The following is a 21,298-nucleotide window of genomic DNA, read 5'->3' as shown; positions in this document are numbered from 1 at the left end:
TTCGCACGCAGCGAAAGTGAGTTCCCTTCAAAGGATAAGGATGCATTTTGAGTTTCCCCCAAACTCAATTTTTCTCCTGACTCAGACACACGACAAGTGCTAAAATTTGTGCTTAGCGTGTTCTTCCAATTTTTTTTTTACGATGGTCGTCGTAAAATTTATTGTTGCTCTTTGAGCATGTCTGCGTTTTTATGCTGGTATTTTTTTTGCTTAACGGATAATTAGTAAAGTTTTTCTCTTTCGCTTTTCCGCTTTCCATGGCTATTGTAGATGATGCACTATTAAACTACATTTCGGTGGTTAAGTGTCAAGTTAACTTTTGGGTTTAACTGGGTTTAGTCAAAGTGTTGTGCTATGAAAAGAACGGATTCATTGGTGGAGGCTAAAAAGAAAGGGTTTCAAAATATACTAACTTATCAACTTAACTTTAAAAAGAAAAGTTTCATTTGAATGTGTTTATCTAAATAACATAAAAAAGGCTTTATTGATAAAATAAAAGTTCAGAAATAGAGCTTTCAGCTAACATCTAAAATATAATTTTCCAGACAGAATTTTAGCTAAGTCATAATTCGTCGTAAATCCTCCAACATAAAATCCCCTCAGAGTCAATTTTCCATGTCAATAGACCCATTTACTCATAAGTAATTCGTCTGGCTTTAACGTAAGTGCCCTCTAGCCGTAGGATTTAATAGGACTCGGTCTCCACGTGGTTGCCAAGCAATTGATGAGCTCTCATCACGGGCTGCCAATTTGTCAAACGATAATTTCTGGTCCAACGAACTTTGTCATTTATCAGTTGTTTAATTTTTAAAAGCATTTCAGGGGGATATGGACCCCATACTCCCCACAAATCGAGTTATTTGTTTGCTCTTAGGCCTCTTGATGTGCCTAAAAAAGCAGGAAAAATAACAACAAAATGCTTTGAAACCGATGACGGAGGTTGTCTAAGCTGATTAACATTGAGTTCCCGACACATTGCCAAAAAGGCGGATGTGTGTTTGTTTTTGGGCGGTGAGCCGGAATACGTTCTATATTGAACATATATTTTTTTGGGGGCCTTCCGGCCGACAAGAGCTTTAATTTATGTTCACAGCTTAGTTTGTCGAAGGACCTTTAAATGTGGTCCATTTTGCTCTAATTTAATGCCAACTCTTTCTGGCTTTATCTCCGGTTCGGAATCGCTTTGCTCCCACGGAATCGCAGGACGATTTCTTTTATTGTTCCTTTACTCTTTGTTCGTGTGCAATGCACCCAGTTTCCCTTACAGTTTTTATTATAACAGCCTCAAGCTACGGGCGTGAGCCCTCCCTCAGCCAAAAAAAAATGAAAATGAAAACAGAGAGCAGAAAAAAAGGACAAAAAAGGATATAAGAAAAGTCACTCAATAGCTGGGTATGTCTCTGTCCCTGTCCATTGGTTGGTTAAATGCTCCCGCGCTGTCAATACTCGAAATTGGAATATTTGTGGATGAACACACAGAGAATAAAGTCAGAGCAAAATAAAATGTTAATAAGCTCAATGTAAATAATACAAATCTTAATAACACCTAAAAAATAAACTTGTTGAGGCGAATATAATTCATTTTGACTCAGCTTAAATGCTTAAATGTAAAACCAAAAAACAATTAAAGCATTTTTGTGTTCACAAACATGTTTTCAAAAGAGTTATGTGTTTCTTACACATTTTTTTTGCTTGATAATGGATTATATATAAATTAATACAAAAATTTATGAGAAAGAAAATTTAACAGAAATAATAAAAGTTTTCTATTTCATTTTATATTTTCATTAAACTTCATATGTTTTTTAGGTGGTTGAGATTAAAAAAATATTTTCAATGTTCGTATACATTGTTCTGTAAAAAATGAATAGAATGGATCATGCATACTTTGTGTTTGTGATTTTAGTACTGTCTCATCTGTACATTTTAATCATAAAGTTATAGCTAAATAATTCAGAATTTATTTCTCAGTGATACATATGCACAATGTTTCCACCATTCAGTTTTGGAAGGCAACAATATCGACACAGCGCACTTGCAAAAGAATCGCTTATATTTCTTTCGCTGCCATTATTGTGTGGTGTGAGGTTTCGGTTGGCTCTTTTTTATTATTCCTCCTCGGTTTGACAAACAAAAGGTTACTGCATGGTGGAATACGAGAGCATTGCATTTTAAATTGAAATGCCCGGGTGCGGCATAAAAACACGAATTTATGGATCTCTTAAAAACGTCTCTGTCTGGCAATGCGAAATAGTGCAACATTTAAAAAGTGCTATTCAAACACAAAGCTATCCCTTGTGCTGATTATTTTTCCAAACGAGCTCTTAAAAAACAACGACTGAAAAAATGGCGAACGCCTAATTGGCTGGACAAATGTCAAGTGCCAAGTGGAACCCACTGTGCACAGTGGCCAAACAATAGAGCCATGTTTCCTGACACTTGAGAAACTGCAACTGTGGCAAAACCAACAGAGATGGCGGAACGTTTAAACGGCACAAATTCCACTGCCTTCCGATTTGTGTACGTGTCTGCCGGGGTTTTCTGGGGGAAAAGGGGTGGAAAAATGTGGCCCGGTTGCAGCCACTCTGGTTTATTTTTGTTGGCCAACTAAATCGTCAACGTCAACATTGTCGTAGACCGTGTTGACATTTAGCCTTGCAGTGCCACCGCTGCAAGGGAAAACAAACACAGGACAATAGGAACGGAAGCCATATCCTGCAATTCCGAAGGAAGCCCCTTAGGCGTTGATATAATATTCCCGCTTCTTCTGGCATTTCTCATACGCAATGTAGCACAGGGCGATGGTGATGAGGACCAGTATGGTAATCCCCATTATGATGCTGACCAGGATAATCTCGTCGTTGATGTCCTTGTACGAGTGACCTGCAAAAAGCAAAAGAATGATAACGATTTAGAGGCCTCGCTGACAAATTACAGGCAATTATTCTTGTCAGGTGGGAGAATGGGTGGGAAAAAAGGTTATTCCCTGGCCGTTGTTTGCCAATCAACATTTCTGGTTTTAAGAGCTCCAGGCGCATATTCAAACAACATGAAAGACAAAAAAAATTTAGACGGACCATGACAAATGCATTGTTGTAAAGAATAAATGAATACCATATGCCAGAAGCAATCTGGATAGCAACCCACGCACACACACAAAAGAGACATAAAAATTCGCCATAAACCAAAATAATATGAAAATTGGATTTGCAATTCGCATTTTCACAACAGCAGCTGTTCCAATATTTTACGATCTCGCTACATATGGAGTGGATTATTAACGCAATTATCTGCACGACAATATTTATGAAACGCTTGCATGTGGGATTAAGTTTTAAGTTTGATTTACGTTATAATTAAACAAGACAAGTTGGCTTAACGATTTGTCAACAACAAAAAATAATGAAAAATGGAAATGTGTTTAAATTTTTATAGGTATAATTTACTCCACTGGGCGCAGATATTGGTTTTCAAAAATTATTTTATGTAAATTACATTTATTTTATATTTTTTGTAAAGGAAAAACCAAATATATGAGTGGTAAATTTGTTAAAATTTAATTTATTTAAATATTTTACCCTATTTAACATGAACTTTATATATATTTTAATTAAAAACGCTTTATAAAATTATTATCAATGCAATTAAATAACATTTTTAAGGAATACCCCGCACAATCATATAAATTCACAACTCGCACAATTAAATTTAATTTCTTGTTTAAAAAAATTGCATTGCGGTTAAATGAATTGCAATGCCATTAACGTTAAGAGATTTGGCTTTAATTATGTGCCATTTGCAAGTTTAAAACGTTCATTTAAAACGCGGTTGGTCGAGTTTTAATTTGCCGTAACCAAAACCATTTCCACACTCCCAACTTTTTGCGAATAGGCTCTCATTGTTCGGCTCCATTTAGGCCAGATGTTTGCTTTATGGGTAATTTAACACATAATCGATGCCGAGCATTCCCATTCGCCTCAGCGCTCGACACACATCAAACAAATTAAAATCTTGTTTACAGGCAGCCAAAGCGACGCCATCACAGATTTGTTAATTAGAAGGTTCGTATTACGAAGGCTCAAAGCCCAATGGCCCATTGCCAAAGCTATGGTTCACCATAAATCTCTTTATATATGTAGTACGTTTATATAAAATATATGCATGGCCTGCCATACGAGTGCCATTGCGGTTAATGTGCCTGATTGTCGGCATTGAGGCGTTGAGTGTTCTTCATGGTTCACAGTTCACGGTCACTCGGCCCAGATAAATAGGCAATCATTTCGATTGTTTTCCCATAGCCAAAAGCCTCACCTGCTGTGCAGGCCATAAAATTCAACTGGATGCCGAAAATTTACAAAATTGTGAAAGATAGAAAAAGATTTATGGCAGATTTTTATTCCCAGGCCATAGTAATGTTAGATACTTAAATTCCTGAAAATACAGAATGCTACTAGAAATAGTTGCTAAACGAAATATGATGGCTGGATGAATAACAAACGAGGATTCCCATTTAAAATTTGATTTTAATTTTTTCATTATAAATAAACTGATAAGCTGATAATTTATATATTCAAATGTATATTTAAAAATATTCATTAATTGTATAATTTCACATTTTTGGGTGAGCAAAATCCAGATCATAAAGAAAATAAGTAAAATAAGCCGATTGTGTAGACAGCAAATTAATTTTAAAAAGAACGGATATTAAATTGAATATAGTGAAAACCGATAGCATCATTTTATTTGATTATAAGCAATATCTTAAATTAAATTTAAATTTAAATTATAGCATATCTTATGCAAATTTATATTCTGAACAGCTTGTAATAGAATTTTGATTGATGACAATGGCCACTTTTTTCGATTAGTTAAAAATTAAAATACTCAGAATCTGTCAAACCACAGGATTTTTGTTAGTTTTTAAATGTGTTTGCTAAGTCATGGATAATGGGAGTCTCACAAGAGTTTCAGTGCTATAATATACCAATTAAGAAGAACTTTGAACCGACAATTGTACCATTACCCACTTTGGACATTCTGCAAAAAGTTTTCCATGGATTCAAGTGCGGTCAAAGTTTTGCGGCTTTTGCTATGTGCACACTTCTTGGAGATTGTTCAGCCATTTGTAAGTTTTCTTTCAAGACCACGAATTTGCGGTTGCTTAAATCATCAAAAGCGCAACAAAAGTTTGGCACATCAAATAATAATTCATGGGGATGCCTATCCGGAATGGCTGACAAAGTTCAGGCTGTCAAAACGTAAGTTATGATTGCGTGAAATATGCAAAGCGAATGCAAGAGGCAAACGCCTCTTCCGCAAATTGAAATACGTAATGGAAACTGTCGGAGCCCGTGGGCAAAAACTGGGCTAAACTGAGCGTAAATTATTAAGGTTCACGAGTGGATGAACCTAACCGTTTTCGGGGCTCCAGCCAAGGACACATGTCCTGCCAGCCGATATGTATTAAATTTCATTAATTGTTTTCTTCCCAACCGAAAATATAGTCAATAAAGTCATTTGACAGATTATGTGAATAGACAGAATACAAAAAAAGTACAAAAGTAAGGGTCTCACAATCATCTAGCATTATGTAATATCCTCTGGCAAATGTGCGTGCGTGCGAATGTGTGCGTCCTGTTTGTCCTGTCTCTGACATCTTCCGAAATGTTTTGTGGCCACAAGGATTTGGCCAACATTAAGGAATTTCATTTGGGCCAGATTGAAGCAGAACTTCTCGAACACTCAAACAAGGATACGACCGCTGGAAGTAAATATTTAATGGTACACCGAGAAAACAACACTGTTATATTGACTTCTATATAATTTATTGTATGAGAGTTGGGTTTTAAATCGAAAAGAATTTACTGGCACCGAAATCTTTCATAGGTTTTTCTCCAAGTGACAAAGAAATAATCGTGTTTGATTTTAAATCTTCTTTGTTTTTAGAATATAATAAATTCTCTGGTGTAATAATGGTCGGTATAATTTTCTCAGTGTATCTTTCTTTAATTTCAATTTGACCTTCTCGGATTGTAGAACTGTGAGGGTTTGAGAGGAAATTATCAATTAGGTGACATCAAAGTGTGTTCAGATTTAAATTTCCCTCTGTGAATTGACGCTGATTGTCGGCGGGCGACCTTTAACTGCCAGGACACTAAAAGAGCATCGAAGACGTTTGCAATGAAAATGAAAGAATAACTCAGTGCTCCCTGCTCCGTATATCACAATACTTTTCCGCACATATACTAACCAGGTTTTAGGACCGAAATTTTTACCAGACCAACTGTTTGGAGGTGTGAAAAGCAAGCAAGATGGCAGAGCCAGAGTAAAGTGAAAAGTGAAAAGTAGCCCAATGAGCTGTCTGAATTATATCACGATTTCCTTAGGCCAAGGAAGTTCGGCCTCCTTCGCTGCTGTAAGTTCCACTGGCGAGGAAAGGCCTGCATAATTATACCAATAATTACGTTGCCGATCTTGATTATGGGTTTCGAATACGACATGGCGGTGAGTTACCATTTATATCCCTCGGAAGTGCCCAACCATAAATCTAATTAATGTGCCAGGAGTACAAGTGTCTCTATCTCATCGCCACCATGGCTCTCCTGTGGATTACGGAAACCCTACCGATCTACATTACTGCCTTGTTACCTATTGTCTATTGCCCAGTTTTTGGCCTTGTGGTGAGTCGAAATATATCCATTAGTAAGGAAATCCAACTGGTTTTACACCTTTTAATGGAATTTCACAGTCAACTTTCTTGATGATACAACATTCAAAAAATTGAATATATAAATGTATAAAAAACAGCTATATGGGATTTCTGAAACAAAATAATATTTAGTCAACTTTTTTTTAGAGTGCCGATATAGTGTGTCGACTGTACTTCTCCGACACCATTGTCATGTTCCTGGGCGGTCTTATTGTGGCCTTGAGTATAGAGTATTGCAATCTCCACACCAGAATCGCCCTGAGAGTTATCCGGATTATCGGTGGAAGTCCAAGGCGGTGAGCATTATTTCTCTTTGTCCGCTTAAAGCACCTTTGTTTATATTTATTTTAAAGCTTAAAATATATGTATTTTAAACAAAAACAAAAAAAAAACACAAAAAACTAATAAAAAAGAGCACACCCAAGACATGGACCACGGGAGAAGGAATGACCAGGCAAGCGTAATGGTTTGGGCGTTAGAGTGGGCGTGGCAAACTTTATTAGGCCAATCGATAGGTATGACGAAACAAATACATATCAATACAATTTTATAATATCATCAAAACGTGGCCACAGCTGGCTGGGGCGCAGAGGGGCGGGCACCATTTTGAAACAAACTTGCGCGCGAGGAACTCCTAAAACAACATCAAAAACAATCTTCTAGCTTTTATAGTTTCCGAGATCTCAGCGTTCATACGGACGGACAGACAGACGGACAGACGGACAGACGGACATGGCTATATCGACTCGGCTAGTGACCTGATCAAGAATATATATACTATATAGGGTCTGAAACGCTTCCTTCTACCGGTTACATACTTTTGCACGAATACAAAGGGTATAATGATGAAATAAATATCAATATAATATTAAGTTTACATTTATTTTGTTAACTAATAAATTATTCTAAGTCATCTGTCTATGAAGTCTGTAGAATAATATTTTTGTCTTCTAGGTTATTTGTGGGTTTGGTGAGTGTAAGTGTTTTCATGGGATTGTGGATATCGAACTCAGCTGGAACAGCCATGATGTGCCCCATTGTGAAAGGGGTTGTCAATGAATTGGAAGCCGTAAGTAATGCCTTTATTAAATATCACTCTGTTACCACTCCCATCTATTTGCAGAACAATATATATCCAGTATATATGACGCAAGAGGAGGAGCCTGTAGAGGAAGGCGAGTAAGTTAAGGCGATTTTATGATCTCTAGATATGTTTTTATCTGCATATCGCCTGCAGACCACCCCATCCGTCCAAGGTTACTATTGCCCTATATGTGGGCGTGGCCTACGCCGCCACAATTGGCGGACTGGGAACTTTGATTGGAACCGGCACGAACCTAGTCTTTAAGGGAATATACGAGCAGTAAGATGGCAAGTTTAAGTAGGAAAAAAAATAAGATTATTTCCGCAGGCGATTCCCAACATCCACCGAAGAGATCACGTTTGCCAACTTCATGGTATACTCGATCCCAATAATGGTGGTATGCAACATAACGCTGGTGATGATCGCTATGTTGACGACCCACATGGGCTTGTTTCGACCCAATAGCAAGACGGGCATGCTCATCAAGGAGGCCAACACGAACCGGAAATTGTTGGAGGATGTTTTGCGACAGCGTCATATGGACTTGGGTCCAATGAGCTGTCACGAGATCCAAGTATCCATTTTCTTTGCTCTTATGATCATTATCCTTTTTACTCGCAGACCAGGCTTCTTTCCAGGATGGAGCTTATTTCTGAATGCCGTGTAGGTAACCGTTTACACAGATGCAAAAAGTATTATTCTGAAGTCAACAGTTCCAACATTTATGAGTTTATATATGCAACTAAGATCGTACCTTATTAAGATAAATTAATAGGAGGGTTTTATAATAATATTACTCATATGTTATATTTCGTAAGAAGTTGGCACATTTATTTATCCACTGATTGCAAAGATTATTTGCTGTTTAATTTCTTTTATCCATTCTAGGCCAATAGGAAGTTCAGCTGGATTGTTCGTTATCATTCTTCTTCTATTTGCTCTGCCTACCCAATATGTGTTCTTCAGATACTGTTGTGGCCAACGTGAGTTTCTCTAGTCCACAAGCAAATCAGATATAATAAAACACCCTAAATTACAGCTCCTTTTCCCGGCCAGGCACTAGATGCGCTGTTATCCTGGCGTTTTGTGCACCAGAACATAGCCTGGGGTCTGCTGTTTCTGCTGGGTGGGTTTCTTAGATTTGTTAGTCTCATGGACAGCATTATCCTTATTATTCCTTGGACCGAACTTATTATTTCAGGTGGCGGCTTTGCCTTGGCCGAGGCCAGCAGTCGTAGTGGAGTTAACGTAATGGTGGCCAGGGCGATGCAAGTCCTTATCGGAAGTCCATCAATTGTGGTGCAGCTATTCACGGTCTTACTAAGTATGTTTTTCTCAACGTTTAACTCGAACGTGGTCATTGCGAACATTCTTATACCGATTTTATGTGAAATGGTGAGATACATGTTTATCAGTTTACACATACTAATCCATATTCCTATACAGGCCCTCGTTCTGGAAATTCATCCTTTGATTCTGACTCTGCCATCTTGTTTGTGCATCAGTATGTGCTATTTTCTGCCAGTTAGCACGCCGCCAAATGCAATTGTTTGCAATTATGCCAACATCAAGACCAAATACTTTGTGAGTGGAGCATTTACAGATAATCGAGACATTCACTTTAAGCCATTTATTTTTATAGGCCTTTTGCGGCCTTCTACCCACCATTATCGGATATTGGTTGACTATTTTAAACACAAACACTTGGGGAATGTTAATATTTTCGGAAACCAATAAATTTCCGGATTGGGCAAAGGAAATTAAGAACCAGAGTAACATCTGATCAAGCAAAGCTTCCTTTGTAAAATTAACAAGTTTACTAAATTAAAAATTTCAAATAAAATCATTAAAGAATTTGGTTTATTTTATTTGTTTTATTTAAGTAAATTTAGAATTAGGGAAAGCTTGCTAAGATTTGTAAGTCAGACCACAAAAAATTCAGACTATATTCAGTTCAAGAGTGAGCCATGAGACATTTGTTATTAAAAACTATATATACTTTACAAAAGTGGTAGGATCCACAAACAAAATGGCCGAGTAAGATTTTTTAAAACCAATTAGCAATGACTAGCTGACCTAAGATCGCGTATTGCAGTGATGATAAAATCAGCGGGGGCCGGGCGATAAAGAGTTGTTGCGGTTTCCATTGGAGGGGAAAAGCGACCATCATAATACCCATCATTACGTTGCCGCTGATGGTATATGGATATATGGAGAATGACTTAGTAAGTAAAATAGGCAATTTCCCAGAGTGATTAAATTCATTTCCCGATCTAAAGGCTTGGTTATGCATGTACCTGGTGGCCAATATGGCGCTCTTCTGGATTACCGAGGCCATTCCCCTTTATCTGACCGCTCTGTTCCCTGTTGTTTTTCTGCCGATTTTCGGGATTTTGGTAAGTGTTAGTGAAGAAAATGTTGTGAGTTAGCTTTTTTCACGTAAACTAGATTTTGCACGTTTACTAAATTTTCGCATTTAAAGTCTTCTTCCTTTTGCAGGTATTAAATGATTCGGCAGGATCATATATAAAGAATCGAAAAACTAATTGAACTAATTGAATTGAGTTGAAATTGTTTATTTTCAAACATTTACGAAAGTATTTCGAGATATAGCAATTTTTTACAACTTCAGAAATACGTTTTTATTATTATAAAAGATTTAAAAGTTAATTTGTAAATCGACATAGCTGCATTGCCTTTTCACAAATTTTAATATAGACTATATATCATTTTAAAAATGTTTTTACTATTATTTACTATTACTAGTAACTAATACAAAATAAGTAATCTGTATCGCTGACAAATTTAGATGTACACTATTTTAATTGATGACCAAATATTTTTTTAACCAATATATCCATTTAAAATGTAATCGCTTTACTTTTCATAGTCCTCGGAAAAGGTGTGCAGTTTCTACTTCAGCGACACCGTGGTGATGTTTCTTGGAGGCTTGTTGATCGCTTTGGCCATCGAATACAGTAATCTCCATCAGCGCATCGCCCTAACCACCATCCTCATAGTGGGCTGCAGTCCAAGGCGGTAAGTCTCAGTCCAAAACTGGCTAAATATTTAAGATCGGTCCCAACAGATTGCACTTTGGTTTGGTCATGGTGACCTGCTTTATATCGCTTTGGATTTCGAATTCGGCAGCCACCGCCATGATGTGTCCCATAGTCAAGGCCGTGCTCAACGAAATGGAAGCGGTAAGATATTTTTAAGCCCGTTTCTTGCAGTGAAAAAGGGTATATTGTATTCGTTGAAAAGTATTTGAAAAGTATTTAAAAAATAAATATTTCACAATTCATAAAGATGCAACATGGTCAATGACGTTAATGCCAGATTAGACATTATCGTTTTTTTTTTTCTTCTCATTTGTTTTTAAATTAATTTGATAGTCGGGCACGTTGGTCAAAATTATTAAATTAATATGACAAATATTATAAAATTTTGTTTCTATTTTTAGCAAAATATTTTTGTAATTTATAAGACACAGGAAGAGGAGCCGGTGGAGCCGGGCGAGTATGTTTCAAGTTTTATTGGAGAGGGATGTATTATCCTTTTCCTTTCAGCCCTCCGCACCCATCTAGCATTTCGATGGCCTTTTACTTTGGCATCGCGTATGCCTCGTCGATCGGCGGCTGTGGAACCCTGATCGGAACTGGAACGAATCTGACCTATAAGGGCCTATATGATACGTAAGAATGGGTTGATATTGGCATCGAAACACCATTACATGGATCCTTCTTAGGCGCTTTCCGGATTCCGAGGAGAAGATCGACTTCCCCATTTTCATGGCGTACGCCATTCCATTTGTGGTCGTCCTGCTCATCATTCTCACCTACCTCTCGCTGCAAATCACCCACATGGGTCTCTTCCGGCCCAACAGCAAGGTGGGCCAGGAGGTGAAGAAGGGTTCCGAGGGCAAGGACGTGGTCACGACCGTGATCAAGGAGCGCAAGAAGGCGCTGGGACCCATGAGCTGCCATGAGATCCAAGTGGGTCTGCTCTTTATTCTGATGATTTTCCTGCTTTTCACTCGCAGGCCGGGGTTCTTTACCGGCTGGGCTGATTTTTTGAATGCTCAGTGAGTTTTCCTCTTCAATTTTGAGTCCTATTCAATCCCTCCTTAATTCAATCAACCATAGAAAAATTGGCAGTGGCCCGCCGGTATTCTTCTCGACCATGCTACTCTTCGCCCTGCCCACTCAGTATACATTTTTTAAGTACTGCTGCGGAAAGGCTCCGTTTCCAGGACAAACACTGGATGCCTGCCTTTCCTGGGTGTACTGTCATAAATATACGCCCTTTGGTCTATGCTTTCTACTGGGTATGTAGCTTTCTTATTTCCACAATACTGTTTTCAAAAGAAAGGAGTATTATTTATGGGGGGAATATTTTATAACTTTATATTATTTCTTTGGCAGGTGGGGGATTTGCCTTGGCCGAGGGCAGCCGTGTTAGCGGAATGGCCAAAATGTTGGGCGAGTCTTTGTCATTCGCGGAAGAGTTGAACGTCGTCCTGGTTGTGGCTATGTGCATTGCTATTTCACTATTTTGCACCGCCTTCGCATCCAACGTGGCCATCTGCAACATTCTAATTCCGATATTTTCGGAAATGGTAGGTGGCTTGCACTTTAAATATATATACCAATTATATTAATAATTATTTTGCACTGTAGGCCCTGGCCATCAAAGTGCATCCCATCACTTTGACTTTTCCGTCTGCTTTGGCCTGCAGCTTGGCTTTTCATCTGCCCGTTAGCACTCCACCAAATGCCATTATATCCGGCTATACGGGTCTGAAAACCAAGTACATGGCCGTTGCCGGCATTTTGCCAACCTTTTGGGCCTTCTTCTGTTTGCTACTCACCGGAGCCGTGTGGACAATGGTGATCTATCCGGGGACCAAGGAATTCCCGGAATGGGCTACCTAGACGAAAAGCAGGAGCTACTAATTTTAAAATATAAAAAACCGGTATATATTCTTATGTCAAGTATGCATTTTTAGCAAGCCTCTGAGGTACAAGGTATGTTTTTAAAAACCTCAAAGATTAGACGTATAAGTTTACCACTAAAAACATAACTTCTTTTCCGCTCAAATGATTTTTATCCAGACGTATTAGAAAAAAATCAAGATGGAATGTATATAAAATTTCCGGTATCTCCAATAATATTTCTGTCAAATCAAAATACCTTTTAAGTAATAAGAATGGCTTTTTTGCTTTGACAGCAATTTTGTTGAGTTGAATGCCGAGCCTTGCAAAATGTAAGCACCACTCATCTTAAATTTTGCCAATTGTCCTTAAATAAATTCTGGTTTCAGTTCTAGGTGACAGCACAGTTGATGGTCTTTTATGTGAAGCTTATTCAGTTTCTTGTTTGATGACCAATAAATACATAACGCACAATTTGTGGCAATAAAAACTACGGCGAACTTCTTACAAAGTACAAAAACCATCTCAATGGCTAAATGAAAACTTGGTATGGGCGGAAATCTAGTCGACGGGTGGGCGTTTTGAGGGCGTTCAAACTTACTTAGCAGACATTTTTTTACCGGAGGAAAACCAAAAGCAAACTTTATGCAAACACAGCAAGAAGTCCTTCGGCTGGTCTTTTATTCAAACTCATTCACATTCGCAGCGTTAAGGTGAGATAAAATCAAGCCAAACATCATTACTCCGGGCAACTGAATTATATTGCTTTCATGCGTGAATGATATGTGGAGCAAGCGAGTAACCATTTATAGCTCACAAATCCCCAGCCGAGACACGCATAAACAAATAATGTACAAGCACAGGAAAATTCCAATGCGAGTACTACTCATGTGTATAAGAAACGCACCAAAATAAATGTAATAAAAACCCTGACAAGCGGAATATACATACGTAATCAAGACACGAATAAAAACACGCTTTTCAACACTGATTACGGTGAGGCATGCGGCAGGACTTCATCAGCAGGACGACGCCATTGGGGGGCCAACATAAGCCCGCCAAATGGGCGACAGTGCGAACGATAAACCACCCATCTGCCACCCCAAAATGCCTGCAGGGAATGTATTATACAGTGGTTAGGGGTTGAAATAACAATGAGGCTTGTCATTTATTCATATTCCCTTAATAATGACAGATTCAATAACCATAATTTTTATTATTTAGACATTTACTTCAGCTCGTTTCGGAACTCTGTCTGGCATTCAGAAAGGTAAATAAATGTAATAAATTATTTATAAACACATATTAATAACAATAGCTCTCAGTAAAAGTATTCTACATTATTCAAAGCTTTTCAGCAATGTATTATTTAAAAGGTTTTCAGGGCACACTGGTGAAAGGCAGAGTTCTTGTGAAAGGCAAATACAAAATATTTATTTTTTGTTGGGCTGAAAAAAATATATCCAGTTCTAGGAATTAATATCAAATATTTTCTGGATTATATTTATTGTCACGGTTTTCCAGGAATTTTTTTCTTATAAAATTACAAATTAAATGTATTAAATATGATTATTAAATTGATCCCTAGATAATTATAATTAATTTGTTTTCTGCGTTTTGAATTGCATTTAATCTATTGCATTTAAATTTATTTTCTTGTAGAAATAAAATAAAAAATCCAATCTGATTACCCCACGGATAGTGTGAGGTTGAAGTCACATCTACGAAGTATAAAAATATGACCGTCATAGAGCACTTAATAATGTATCAATCTTATCTGGATTTCTCCATCACTGTCCGCATTATGTCCATCTACTCACCACTGTAATAATTGTTGTCCGAATAACCGTATTTGCCGGCTGTCCTGCCCCCGCCGGCCATCTTTATAGATTGCTTTGTATCCTTGGCTCGTGTTGATACTTCCTGCTGCCCTAAGCCGGTGTTGTTCTTGTTAGTTAGTTGTTAGGGCTGTCGCTGCCACTCCGGGACCATAAAACACTCAAAGCTGAATGGTCTGTTGATCGGCTTTCGGCTGTGCTACAGTTCCTCCTTCTGCTGCTGCTGCTTCGGATGCTTCCGGGAAAAGAACTGACAGGAAGAAGCGGAAAGGAATGCAAATAAAATCTCAGTAAATCCAGACCAACAAATTGTTAATGACTCTGTCAGAAGCATAATGAACTTGGGTACGAAGCAGAAATCAGAAATCACACGCACAAAGAGGCAATGTATGCCGACGGCATCCGAAACAGGATATGGAAATAAGTCATAAAGTGTTCTGACTTTTGCCAAGACCAAAAACATAAAAGACTAAACAATTATAAGTATAAGAAATTAATTTCAAAACAATGATTTTTAAGATATTTATTTTAAATAAATGATAAGCAATGTTTAAATAAATTTAGATAAAATACTGAAAAGATATACTAAATGTATAAAAAAAAGTTTAAATTTCAAACTTAAACATTCAGTGTCAAGCATAGTCAACGTTGCGCATACTTGATATTGAATTTAAATTTTGCCAAAGAAAAAAATCTTTAATCTAATTAAATCTAGGTACTAGCCCATTAAAACATGCAAATTAAATCTGTTTTTCCTTGTTCGGATTTAATAAAATCCATTTTTGAGAACACGCTAGCTAAACCGCTTCTCACGTTACGTATACGCAATGTCAGCATGTTTTAATTATAGCAAACACCCAAACAGATGAGCTCGCCTCGTCTGGTCGTGTAATTATGCATATAATTAATATGCAAGTACTTATTTAATATTAACCAAATTGCTGCCACTCGAAGCGTGTCGCCAGGAGCAACATCAGGACCAACCATTGAGTTTCACTCCCCATGGCAACAATAAATTGCGTTCAATTTGTGTAATTAGTGTAAGAAGCTTTGGAAGGCAAAGGTGTATGGGCATGAGTGTGTGCGATTGTGTGTTAGTGGGCTGGGCCAATTTACAGACATAAATTGTTTCCCAGCTTAGAGAAAGCAATTTGGAAATTGCATGCACAGGGATCACAGGAGGGTTAAAGGTGGCGGCTGCTGTGGTTTATGCCTGATGCATTTCTCTAGTTAGTCAGCTCCATTTACTGCGCCAGGGGCCCTCAGTCTGGTACAACGGGGCGGATTGGGCCAAATGAGCTCTGCGATTTGCCATGGCAAGTGAGTACATTGCAATTTGCTGACGATAAATTCCGAGCCAAAATCAGAGCTTAGCACAAATTGGTTTTCCTTTGTTGGGTATGCAAAGTGTGGCTATAACTTAATTAAAACTTAGCGAAAGCTGTTGGAATCAAGTTGCAGAACTGTGTTATCGGATAACTTAAAATGCTGTTAAACCAGAACAATTAGTTTTCAACAAATTTTGTGCGACATAATAAACCAAAAAATATTCAGTAAAAAGATCAAGGTTTATTCAATTAAAGTCCCCAAAACCAAAAAAAAGTTTTCAATTCATTATTTGCATATTTATCACTCATATGTCCACAGGCGCTAAGATAATTAAATGAGAATTAAGAAGTTTTCGATTAATTTCGTAAAATGTAAATTAATTTTGTGAAACCCCATCTGATACACTCAGGTTTCCACAAGCAACTTATCTAATAATACATCATCAATCAGGGCAAGTTTGGTTGTCTAGCTAAATAGCTGAGAAATTTTGAAGGGAGTCCAACTTCTGGGATAGCTTATCTGTGCACAATATCACATCGCTCACTTAGAAACAATCTATTTACGGCTGAGCTATTAGATTCCTGCCAATCGACACGAACTTTTGTGTGGAAAACTTTTCTCTGGCCTAAAGCAATTTATCGGCTCCTACGCACAGCAATATTTGGTAACCGTAGAGTTATTCAAATAAAAATGAGCATCTTTTTGCATATTTTGGGTGGACACAATTTGATTATGAGCTAAAGTTTTTACTGGATCAGTTTTAAAAATTTCTTGCACGTACTGCGTGCAAACTCAATTACACGTTCAAAAAGCAATTCCTCTTGCGCCCCCAACAACAGATCCTGGTCCTCCTGTTGAGAAAGGTGGCAAACAAATAATAATAGAAGTTTTTCGCTCTGCGCTTGTGTGTTTTGTATTTTCTATTGTGATGTTGTTCCACACTAAGAAGAAAATAGGTAAGATAAACTGGGCCCTAAAATGTCATGATTCTGTGTTATTTACTTTTTTAATTAACATTTTTTAATCAAATCAAATAAACAAAAAAGAGGGAATATATATTGCTATTTCCAAAAAAATGGCGGTAGAGGACGCCTATGTTGTTAAATAACTTTTAAAGGTTTTTAAAAAAATGAGATAACTAGAAAGTTGGCCAAAAATAAGTATCGTGTTCTATTTATATCAATCTGGAGGCATTGCTTCCATATTTTATGTTAATGTGAAATTGCTTTTGCAGCAAAAAGTCGATAGTTGCTTTCAAACTCTCACCACCAAATGAGAAACATTACTTCTGCTTTCGTTTATATTACTTTTGCTTTGCAGTCAGCTTCCAAAATTTACTTTGCAACAGCATAATCAAAGCAACAAATGTAATGCTTTTAAAGTTATTTTGAGCCCTCACCCCTCAATAATATTTTATTTAAAGTAGTCACTGACAAGACTAAAAGAAACATTAAACAAAAATAAAATTATTTAAAATATCTATTGACAGGCTCTTTATAAGAACAAAGCCTCTTAGCATTTGATTTTTATTGCTTATTTGGTAGAACATCTTTCTCAGTAAACGAATACTTTTATTGTTGTTTAATGTCTGTTTTTCCTTAAGTGTAGTTGCAGCTGTTGAGATAGAAGCCAAGGAAAGGAGACCGCAGTCTAAGTGAGAACATATGTTGGACAGCAGATACACACCAGCGTGTAAGAAATAATAGGAGTAGGATAAGGTCGGAATGGGGGAGATATGGAAAGGGCAAAGGGATGAAAATGGGAGCTTGGAGGCTGTCCAAATTGATGGCTTCCATGTCGGGTCCCAATAGGATCCGCCGTTCCTGGCTCTGACCTCCTGAAAAGCCAAGTGATGACCGAAAATAGCACTAAAATTGTCGCCTCTGTTTCTCTGCATTTTGTCAGGCGCTCTCTATCTGTGTGTGGTTTTACTGGTGTGTGTGTGCTTATGGTGGCTTTTCTGTGTGTGTGGTGACGGTTTGGCAGCTGTATGTGTATGGAGTACGCCACATCCTGTTTCCTGGGCATGGCATGTGCGCACGAGTGCCATTGTCTAAATTATTTGGGTGGCGTACATTTTCCGTTGAATTTGCGTGCCCTGTCCACGGATCCTACTTCTCGCCCAGCACTTTCCCGAGAGCTCCCTGATGGCTTCTGATGGGGCACTCGGCGCCCGAAAAACAATACATCAATTTGCTCGTATGCACGTGGCCCGGGCGTTTGTCAAGGCAAGTGATTCCTCATGATTGGCCTAATTGTCAGTCAGGTCACAAACACCCACACCTCCTACTACTGTGAATGGGAACCCGATTCGGTCTTTCCATTTTCCCTTCTCATTTGAAGTAGTTACACACTTATTTGAGTTGGTTATGTGGGTTATGGGCTGGACTTTTAACAGCTACAGCTGCTCCAGACATTTTAAAATTCAATAAAAGTGTATAAAAAAAAAAAACTTTAATTATTAACCCACAAACAAAAATCATTTGGTTAAACTTTTCTTCTTATTTTACAAGTTTGTTTTATTATAAAATGAATAGAATGTTATTATTATTATGTTAAAAATATATATAAAAAAAATCTTTAGTCAATCTTAACGGTTCCCAAACTAATTATTTTAGTTATGCATAAGGATTACAATAATGAGTATAATTGAGGCTTATAGTCTTCTTCGCTTAAAAATCAATGTTTCTAAATATATTTTACTCTTCATAAAAATGGCATTTAAAACTAGTCAGATTTTTGAGTATCACAGCAACATAATAAAGCTTTGCATGAAACTGAATTTAATAAAATGTGTCAACACTGCGTATACGTGATAAGCGTATAACTAAGGTCAACCCCAGCACGCACGTGTGGGGTGAGTCATGTTCCAGGTACAATATGTACATAGAGCTAATTGATGTGCTAATGGATGCTTTATTTTAGAACAGCTCTTATTTATACTGTGTCGATGCCATTTAATTGGAAAATGGCTGCAACAGTTTCAAGTTGGTTTCAATATACTCTTCCTAAGCAACGTATATTGGTATATTAGTGAAGGCGTTTTTAACTTTAATTACACTATACAGAATTTAAGACTGACAGAAATTTACTTCAAACTTTAGAGACTTCAAACGAAGAAAGTTTTCCATGAAGCGACATAACTTTGACTAATAAACTGATTTTCTTCTTCAAGCTGATGAATCGTTCTTTCCTGAGATTCGCAAATAAATGACAACTTTCTTATTTTACTTTTCTTATTTTGGCTTTTATTGATTTTTCGTTCACTTTATTGGAATTTTTCTCTGTAACGTCTTTCCAAACAAATCTGTTTTCTTATTTTCTCATTCAACTGCAAAGGTAAACACTTTTATTTACCTATCGGATTTGGCCACCTCAGTAAACAATATTTTTAGCCACCTGGGATTTGGTTAGATGGTCGAAAAGGCTTTGCTCTAATTAGACTGGGGAAAACTTTCCGACCAAGATGTTTATTAATTGCACGTGTGTGGGCCACAAACTCAATTCGACCGGACTTTAATCAAACTTCCTAGCTTCACTCGTTTCGCATCTACTTTTCGAATTGCAATGAGGTTGCAATAAAATCGACGCGTTCAAAGTCTTAAACGGCTTTTGCTGGGGCTTTCCTTGCAAAATTGATAAATAAAAAGTAGTTCGAGTGCCTTAAGCACCGGAAAGCTTTTATTAAATGGAAATATTGCACAAGTCGGATGCATTTAATATGGGACAATGTGTTCCGCTCTCCATAAAAAATTAGTCTACATTAAGTGGGGAAAAAAGATCCTTATAAAAGATTTAACTAGAAAACGTTTAATAGTTAAAACCTGTTTTATGGCATCACAACACGGGAGATGGCTGTAGTTTATGTTCTAATGCAAATTTTAAGGGGAAAGCCAGCATGATTATCCTGTTTTTATTACCGTTTTATGTATTATTTAAAGTGCTTTTATATAAGAAAAGTTTAAGGTTTTAATACAGCAAAGCAAATAAATTTTCTTATAATGGGCTTTTTATATTCCAACTCTAAATTTATACACGGTGCTCACAGAGGAACATGCATATTTTATTGGTAAAAATGTTATGCTTTATATGCGATGGAAGCAGGGGAAATGCTTTTAAGGTATGGCATCGTATTTCATCGTATTGTTTTGTTAAAATGTCAATTATAATATAAATTTATTAAATTTAAATAGTTGCAAAAACTAGACTTTACGCGAACATCTTGATATAATTGAAAGCTTTTTTATGGCAGCACGATGCTGAAGTTTGCTAAAAGTTATATTATATTGGTCACAGATAATTTGATTTATTGTTTTTTAATGAAAATATTTGATGAGGTTAACCAGCTAATGCAACATGTATTAATTATCGTGATATACATTATTTTAAATGCGCGTATTTAAGTCTTTTTATTTATTTAACGCAAATATTCCTAACTGGTTGTTTTTGTACCTCCATATCTTATTGGTTTTTTAAAATTACCCAAGAACTATTTTAGAATAAGAAATCGTCTCTTTTATTAATTTAAAGTGAAGAATCTTGAGAGCTTGCTTAGCAACTAAGAAATAACTGCCGAGAATTTAAGTTACTTTGTAAGATCAAGTTCATTGCCTTTCGTTATAGAATCTTAAACAAATTGTAAATAAAGCCTTAGTAAAGAGAACCCAAACAAGAGCAGACATTATTTCTTTGAATCCTGGCATAAGTATGAGGAATACTTTGAAAGAGTAATAAAAGACTTTTTATGATAAGTTTTAAAACAATTCTGAGAAGACCCCAAAGCACTTTTTCAAAGTCCCATTTGATAATGAAACCTTAAAATTCAATAGCTAAATCATAATATGCAAATGATGGCCAGTGAAAACAAGGCTTAAATACTTTAAATAAGTTTAAAGCCCAGGGCCCGTGGCAGCATCGACAAACTTGATGGATGAATGGTAAGTGGGATACGGAGCGTGAACTTGATTCTCAACTGTGAAAAATGGAGTGCTGATGGAAGTGTAAAAATGCCAGCATGCAGTAAAACGACGGCCATAAAACAAGTCGTACAGTTGCTCATAAAAATGAATAAATGTGGTTCCAATACCACACCTGGGAACTTGACAGACGGCCAAGATCTGCTCGCGGTCTATAATTGAATTATATTGGCCATATGGCGGGGGGCTTACCATCAGCCTTTGTTGTCTGCCAACTGCCATCAAATGGCTAATTAAGATTTCAGTCCACTGGCAGTCGTCCAGCAGTTGGCCGCAAATCTCACGCCTTTTTAAATCCCTTTTTTTTGGAACCCGATTTTCCGACCCGTTGGTATATAAGACGTCCGGACAGCGGGCGACACAAAAGCGCGCGAAATTACACAAACAAACGGAGGAGGGTCAAAAAGAGGACTATCTCGCGCACACAC

At 37.2% G+C, this 21,298-nt stretch overlaps 3 protein-coding genes across 4 annotated transcripts; 2 read left to right on the top strand and 1 right to left on the bottom strand.

The window, feature by feature from the left end:
• Window positions 1–1,726: 1,726 nt before the first annotated feature.
• On the bottom strand, window positions 1,727–21,263 carry LOC108042498. The gene is made up of 3 exons (XM_044459131.1): window positions 21,063–21,263; window positions 14,548–14,815; window positions 1,727–2,883 (listed from the first exon to the last, which is right to left on the bottom strand). Exons 2-3 carry the CDS (start codon window positions 14,606–14,608, stop codon window positions 2,738–2,740), a joined length of 207 nt encoding a protein of 68 aa, XP_044315066.1. The 5' UTR covers window positions 14,609–14,815; window positions 21,063–21,263; the 3' UTR covers window positions 1,727–2,737.
• LOC108054070 (protein I'm not dead yet 2) lies at window positions 6,230–9,656 on the top strand. 2 transcript variants are annotated; one of them, XM_044459128.1, is made up of 13 exons: window positions 6,230–6,325; window positions 6,387–6,504; window positions 6,564–6,680; window positions 6,857–7,005; window positions 7,664–7,778; window positions 7,833–7,888; window positions 7,947–8,072; window positions 8,121–8,456; window positions 8,682–8,776; window positions 8,833–8,919; window positions 8,995–9,188; window positions 9,240–9,377; window positions 9,436–9,656. In XM_044459128.1, exons 1-13 carry the CDS (start codon window positions 6,312–6,314, stop codon window positions 9,574–9,576), a joined length of 1,686 nt encoding a protein of 561 aa, XP_044315063.1. In that variant the 5' UTR covers window positions 6,230–6,311; the 3' UTR covers window positions 9,577–9,656. The 2 variants fall into 2 exon arrangements, with proteins under 2 accessions (XP_044315063.1, XP_044315064.1); XM_044459129.1 differs by lacking the exons at window positions 8,833–8,919; window positions 8,995–9,188; window positions 9,240–9,377; window positions 9,436–9,656 and having other exon boundaries at window positions 8,121–8,460.
• Window positions 9,756–13,247, top strand: LOC108054071 (protein I'm not dead yet 2). The gene is made up of 13 exons (XM_044459130.1): window positions 9,756–9,830; window positions 9,889–10,018; window positions 10,073–10,189; window positions 10,684–10,832; window positions 10,882–10,996; window positions 11,257–11,312; window positions 11,363–11,488; window positions 11,542–11,877; window positions 11,939–12,120; window positions 12,218–12,411; window positions 12,473–12,820; window positions 12,908–13,059; window positions 13,117–13,247. Exons 1-11 carry the CDS (start codon window positions 9,823–9,825, stop codon window positions 12,725–12,727), a joined length of 1,668 nt encoding a protein of 555 aa, XP_044315065.1. The 5' UTR covers window positions 9,756–9,822; the 3' UTR covers window positions 12,728–12,820; window positions 12,908–13,059; window positions 13,117–13,247.
• Window positions 21,264–21,298: the final 35 nt, after the last annotated feature.

The sequence above is a fragment of the Drosophila rhopaloa genome, unplaced genomic scaffold (genome assembly GCF_018152115.1).
Source record: "Drosophila rhopaloa isolate 14029-0021.01 unplaced genomic scaffold, ASM1815211v1 contig_178, whole genome shotgun sequence".
NCBI lineage: Eukaryota > Metazoa > Arthropoda > Insecta > Diptera > Drosophilidae > Drosophila > Drosophila rhopaloa.
This window is presented reverse-complemented; position numbering and strand designations above follow the sequence as displayed.

Excerpts from the sequence above, each read along its gene's own strand:
- LOC108054070 (XM_044459128.1), top strand. Across the intron at positions 6,505-6,563 it reads GTTTCGAATACGACATGGCG|GAGTACAAGTGTCTCTATCT; the intron begins GTGAGTTACCAT and ends TTAATGTGCCAG. Across the intron at positions 9,189-9,239 it reads TACCGATTTTATGTGAAATG|GCCCTCGTTCTGGAAATTCA; the intron begins GTGAGATACATG and ends ATTCCTATACAG.
- LOC108054071 (XM_044459130.1), top strand. Across the intron at positions 10,190-10,683 it reads TGCCGATTTTCGGGATTTTG|TCCTCGGAAAAGGTGTGCAG; the intron begins GTAAGTGTTAGT and ends TACTTTTCATAG. Across the intron at positions 11,313-11,362 it reads GAGCCGGTGGAGCCGGGCGA|CCCTCCGCACCCATCTAGCA; the intron begins GTATGTTTCAAG and ends TTTTCCTTTCAG.
- LOC108042498 (XM_044459131.1), bottom strand. The coding sequence starts at position 14,608 with ATGGCCGGCGGGGGCAGGACAGCCGGCAAATACGGTTATTCGGACAAC. Across the intron at positions 2,884-14,547 it reads GGACAACAATTATTACAGTG|GTCACTCGTACAAGGACATC; the intron begins GTGAGTAGATGG and ends TGCTTTTTGCAG.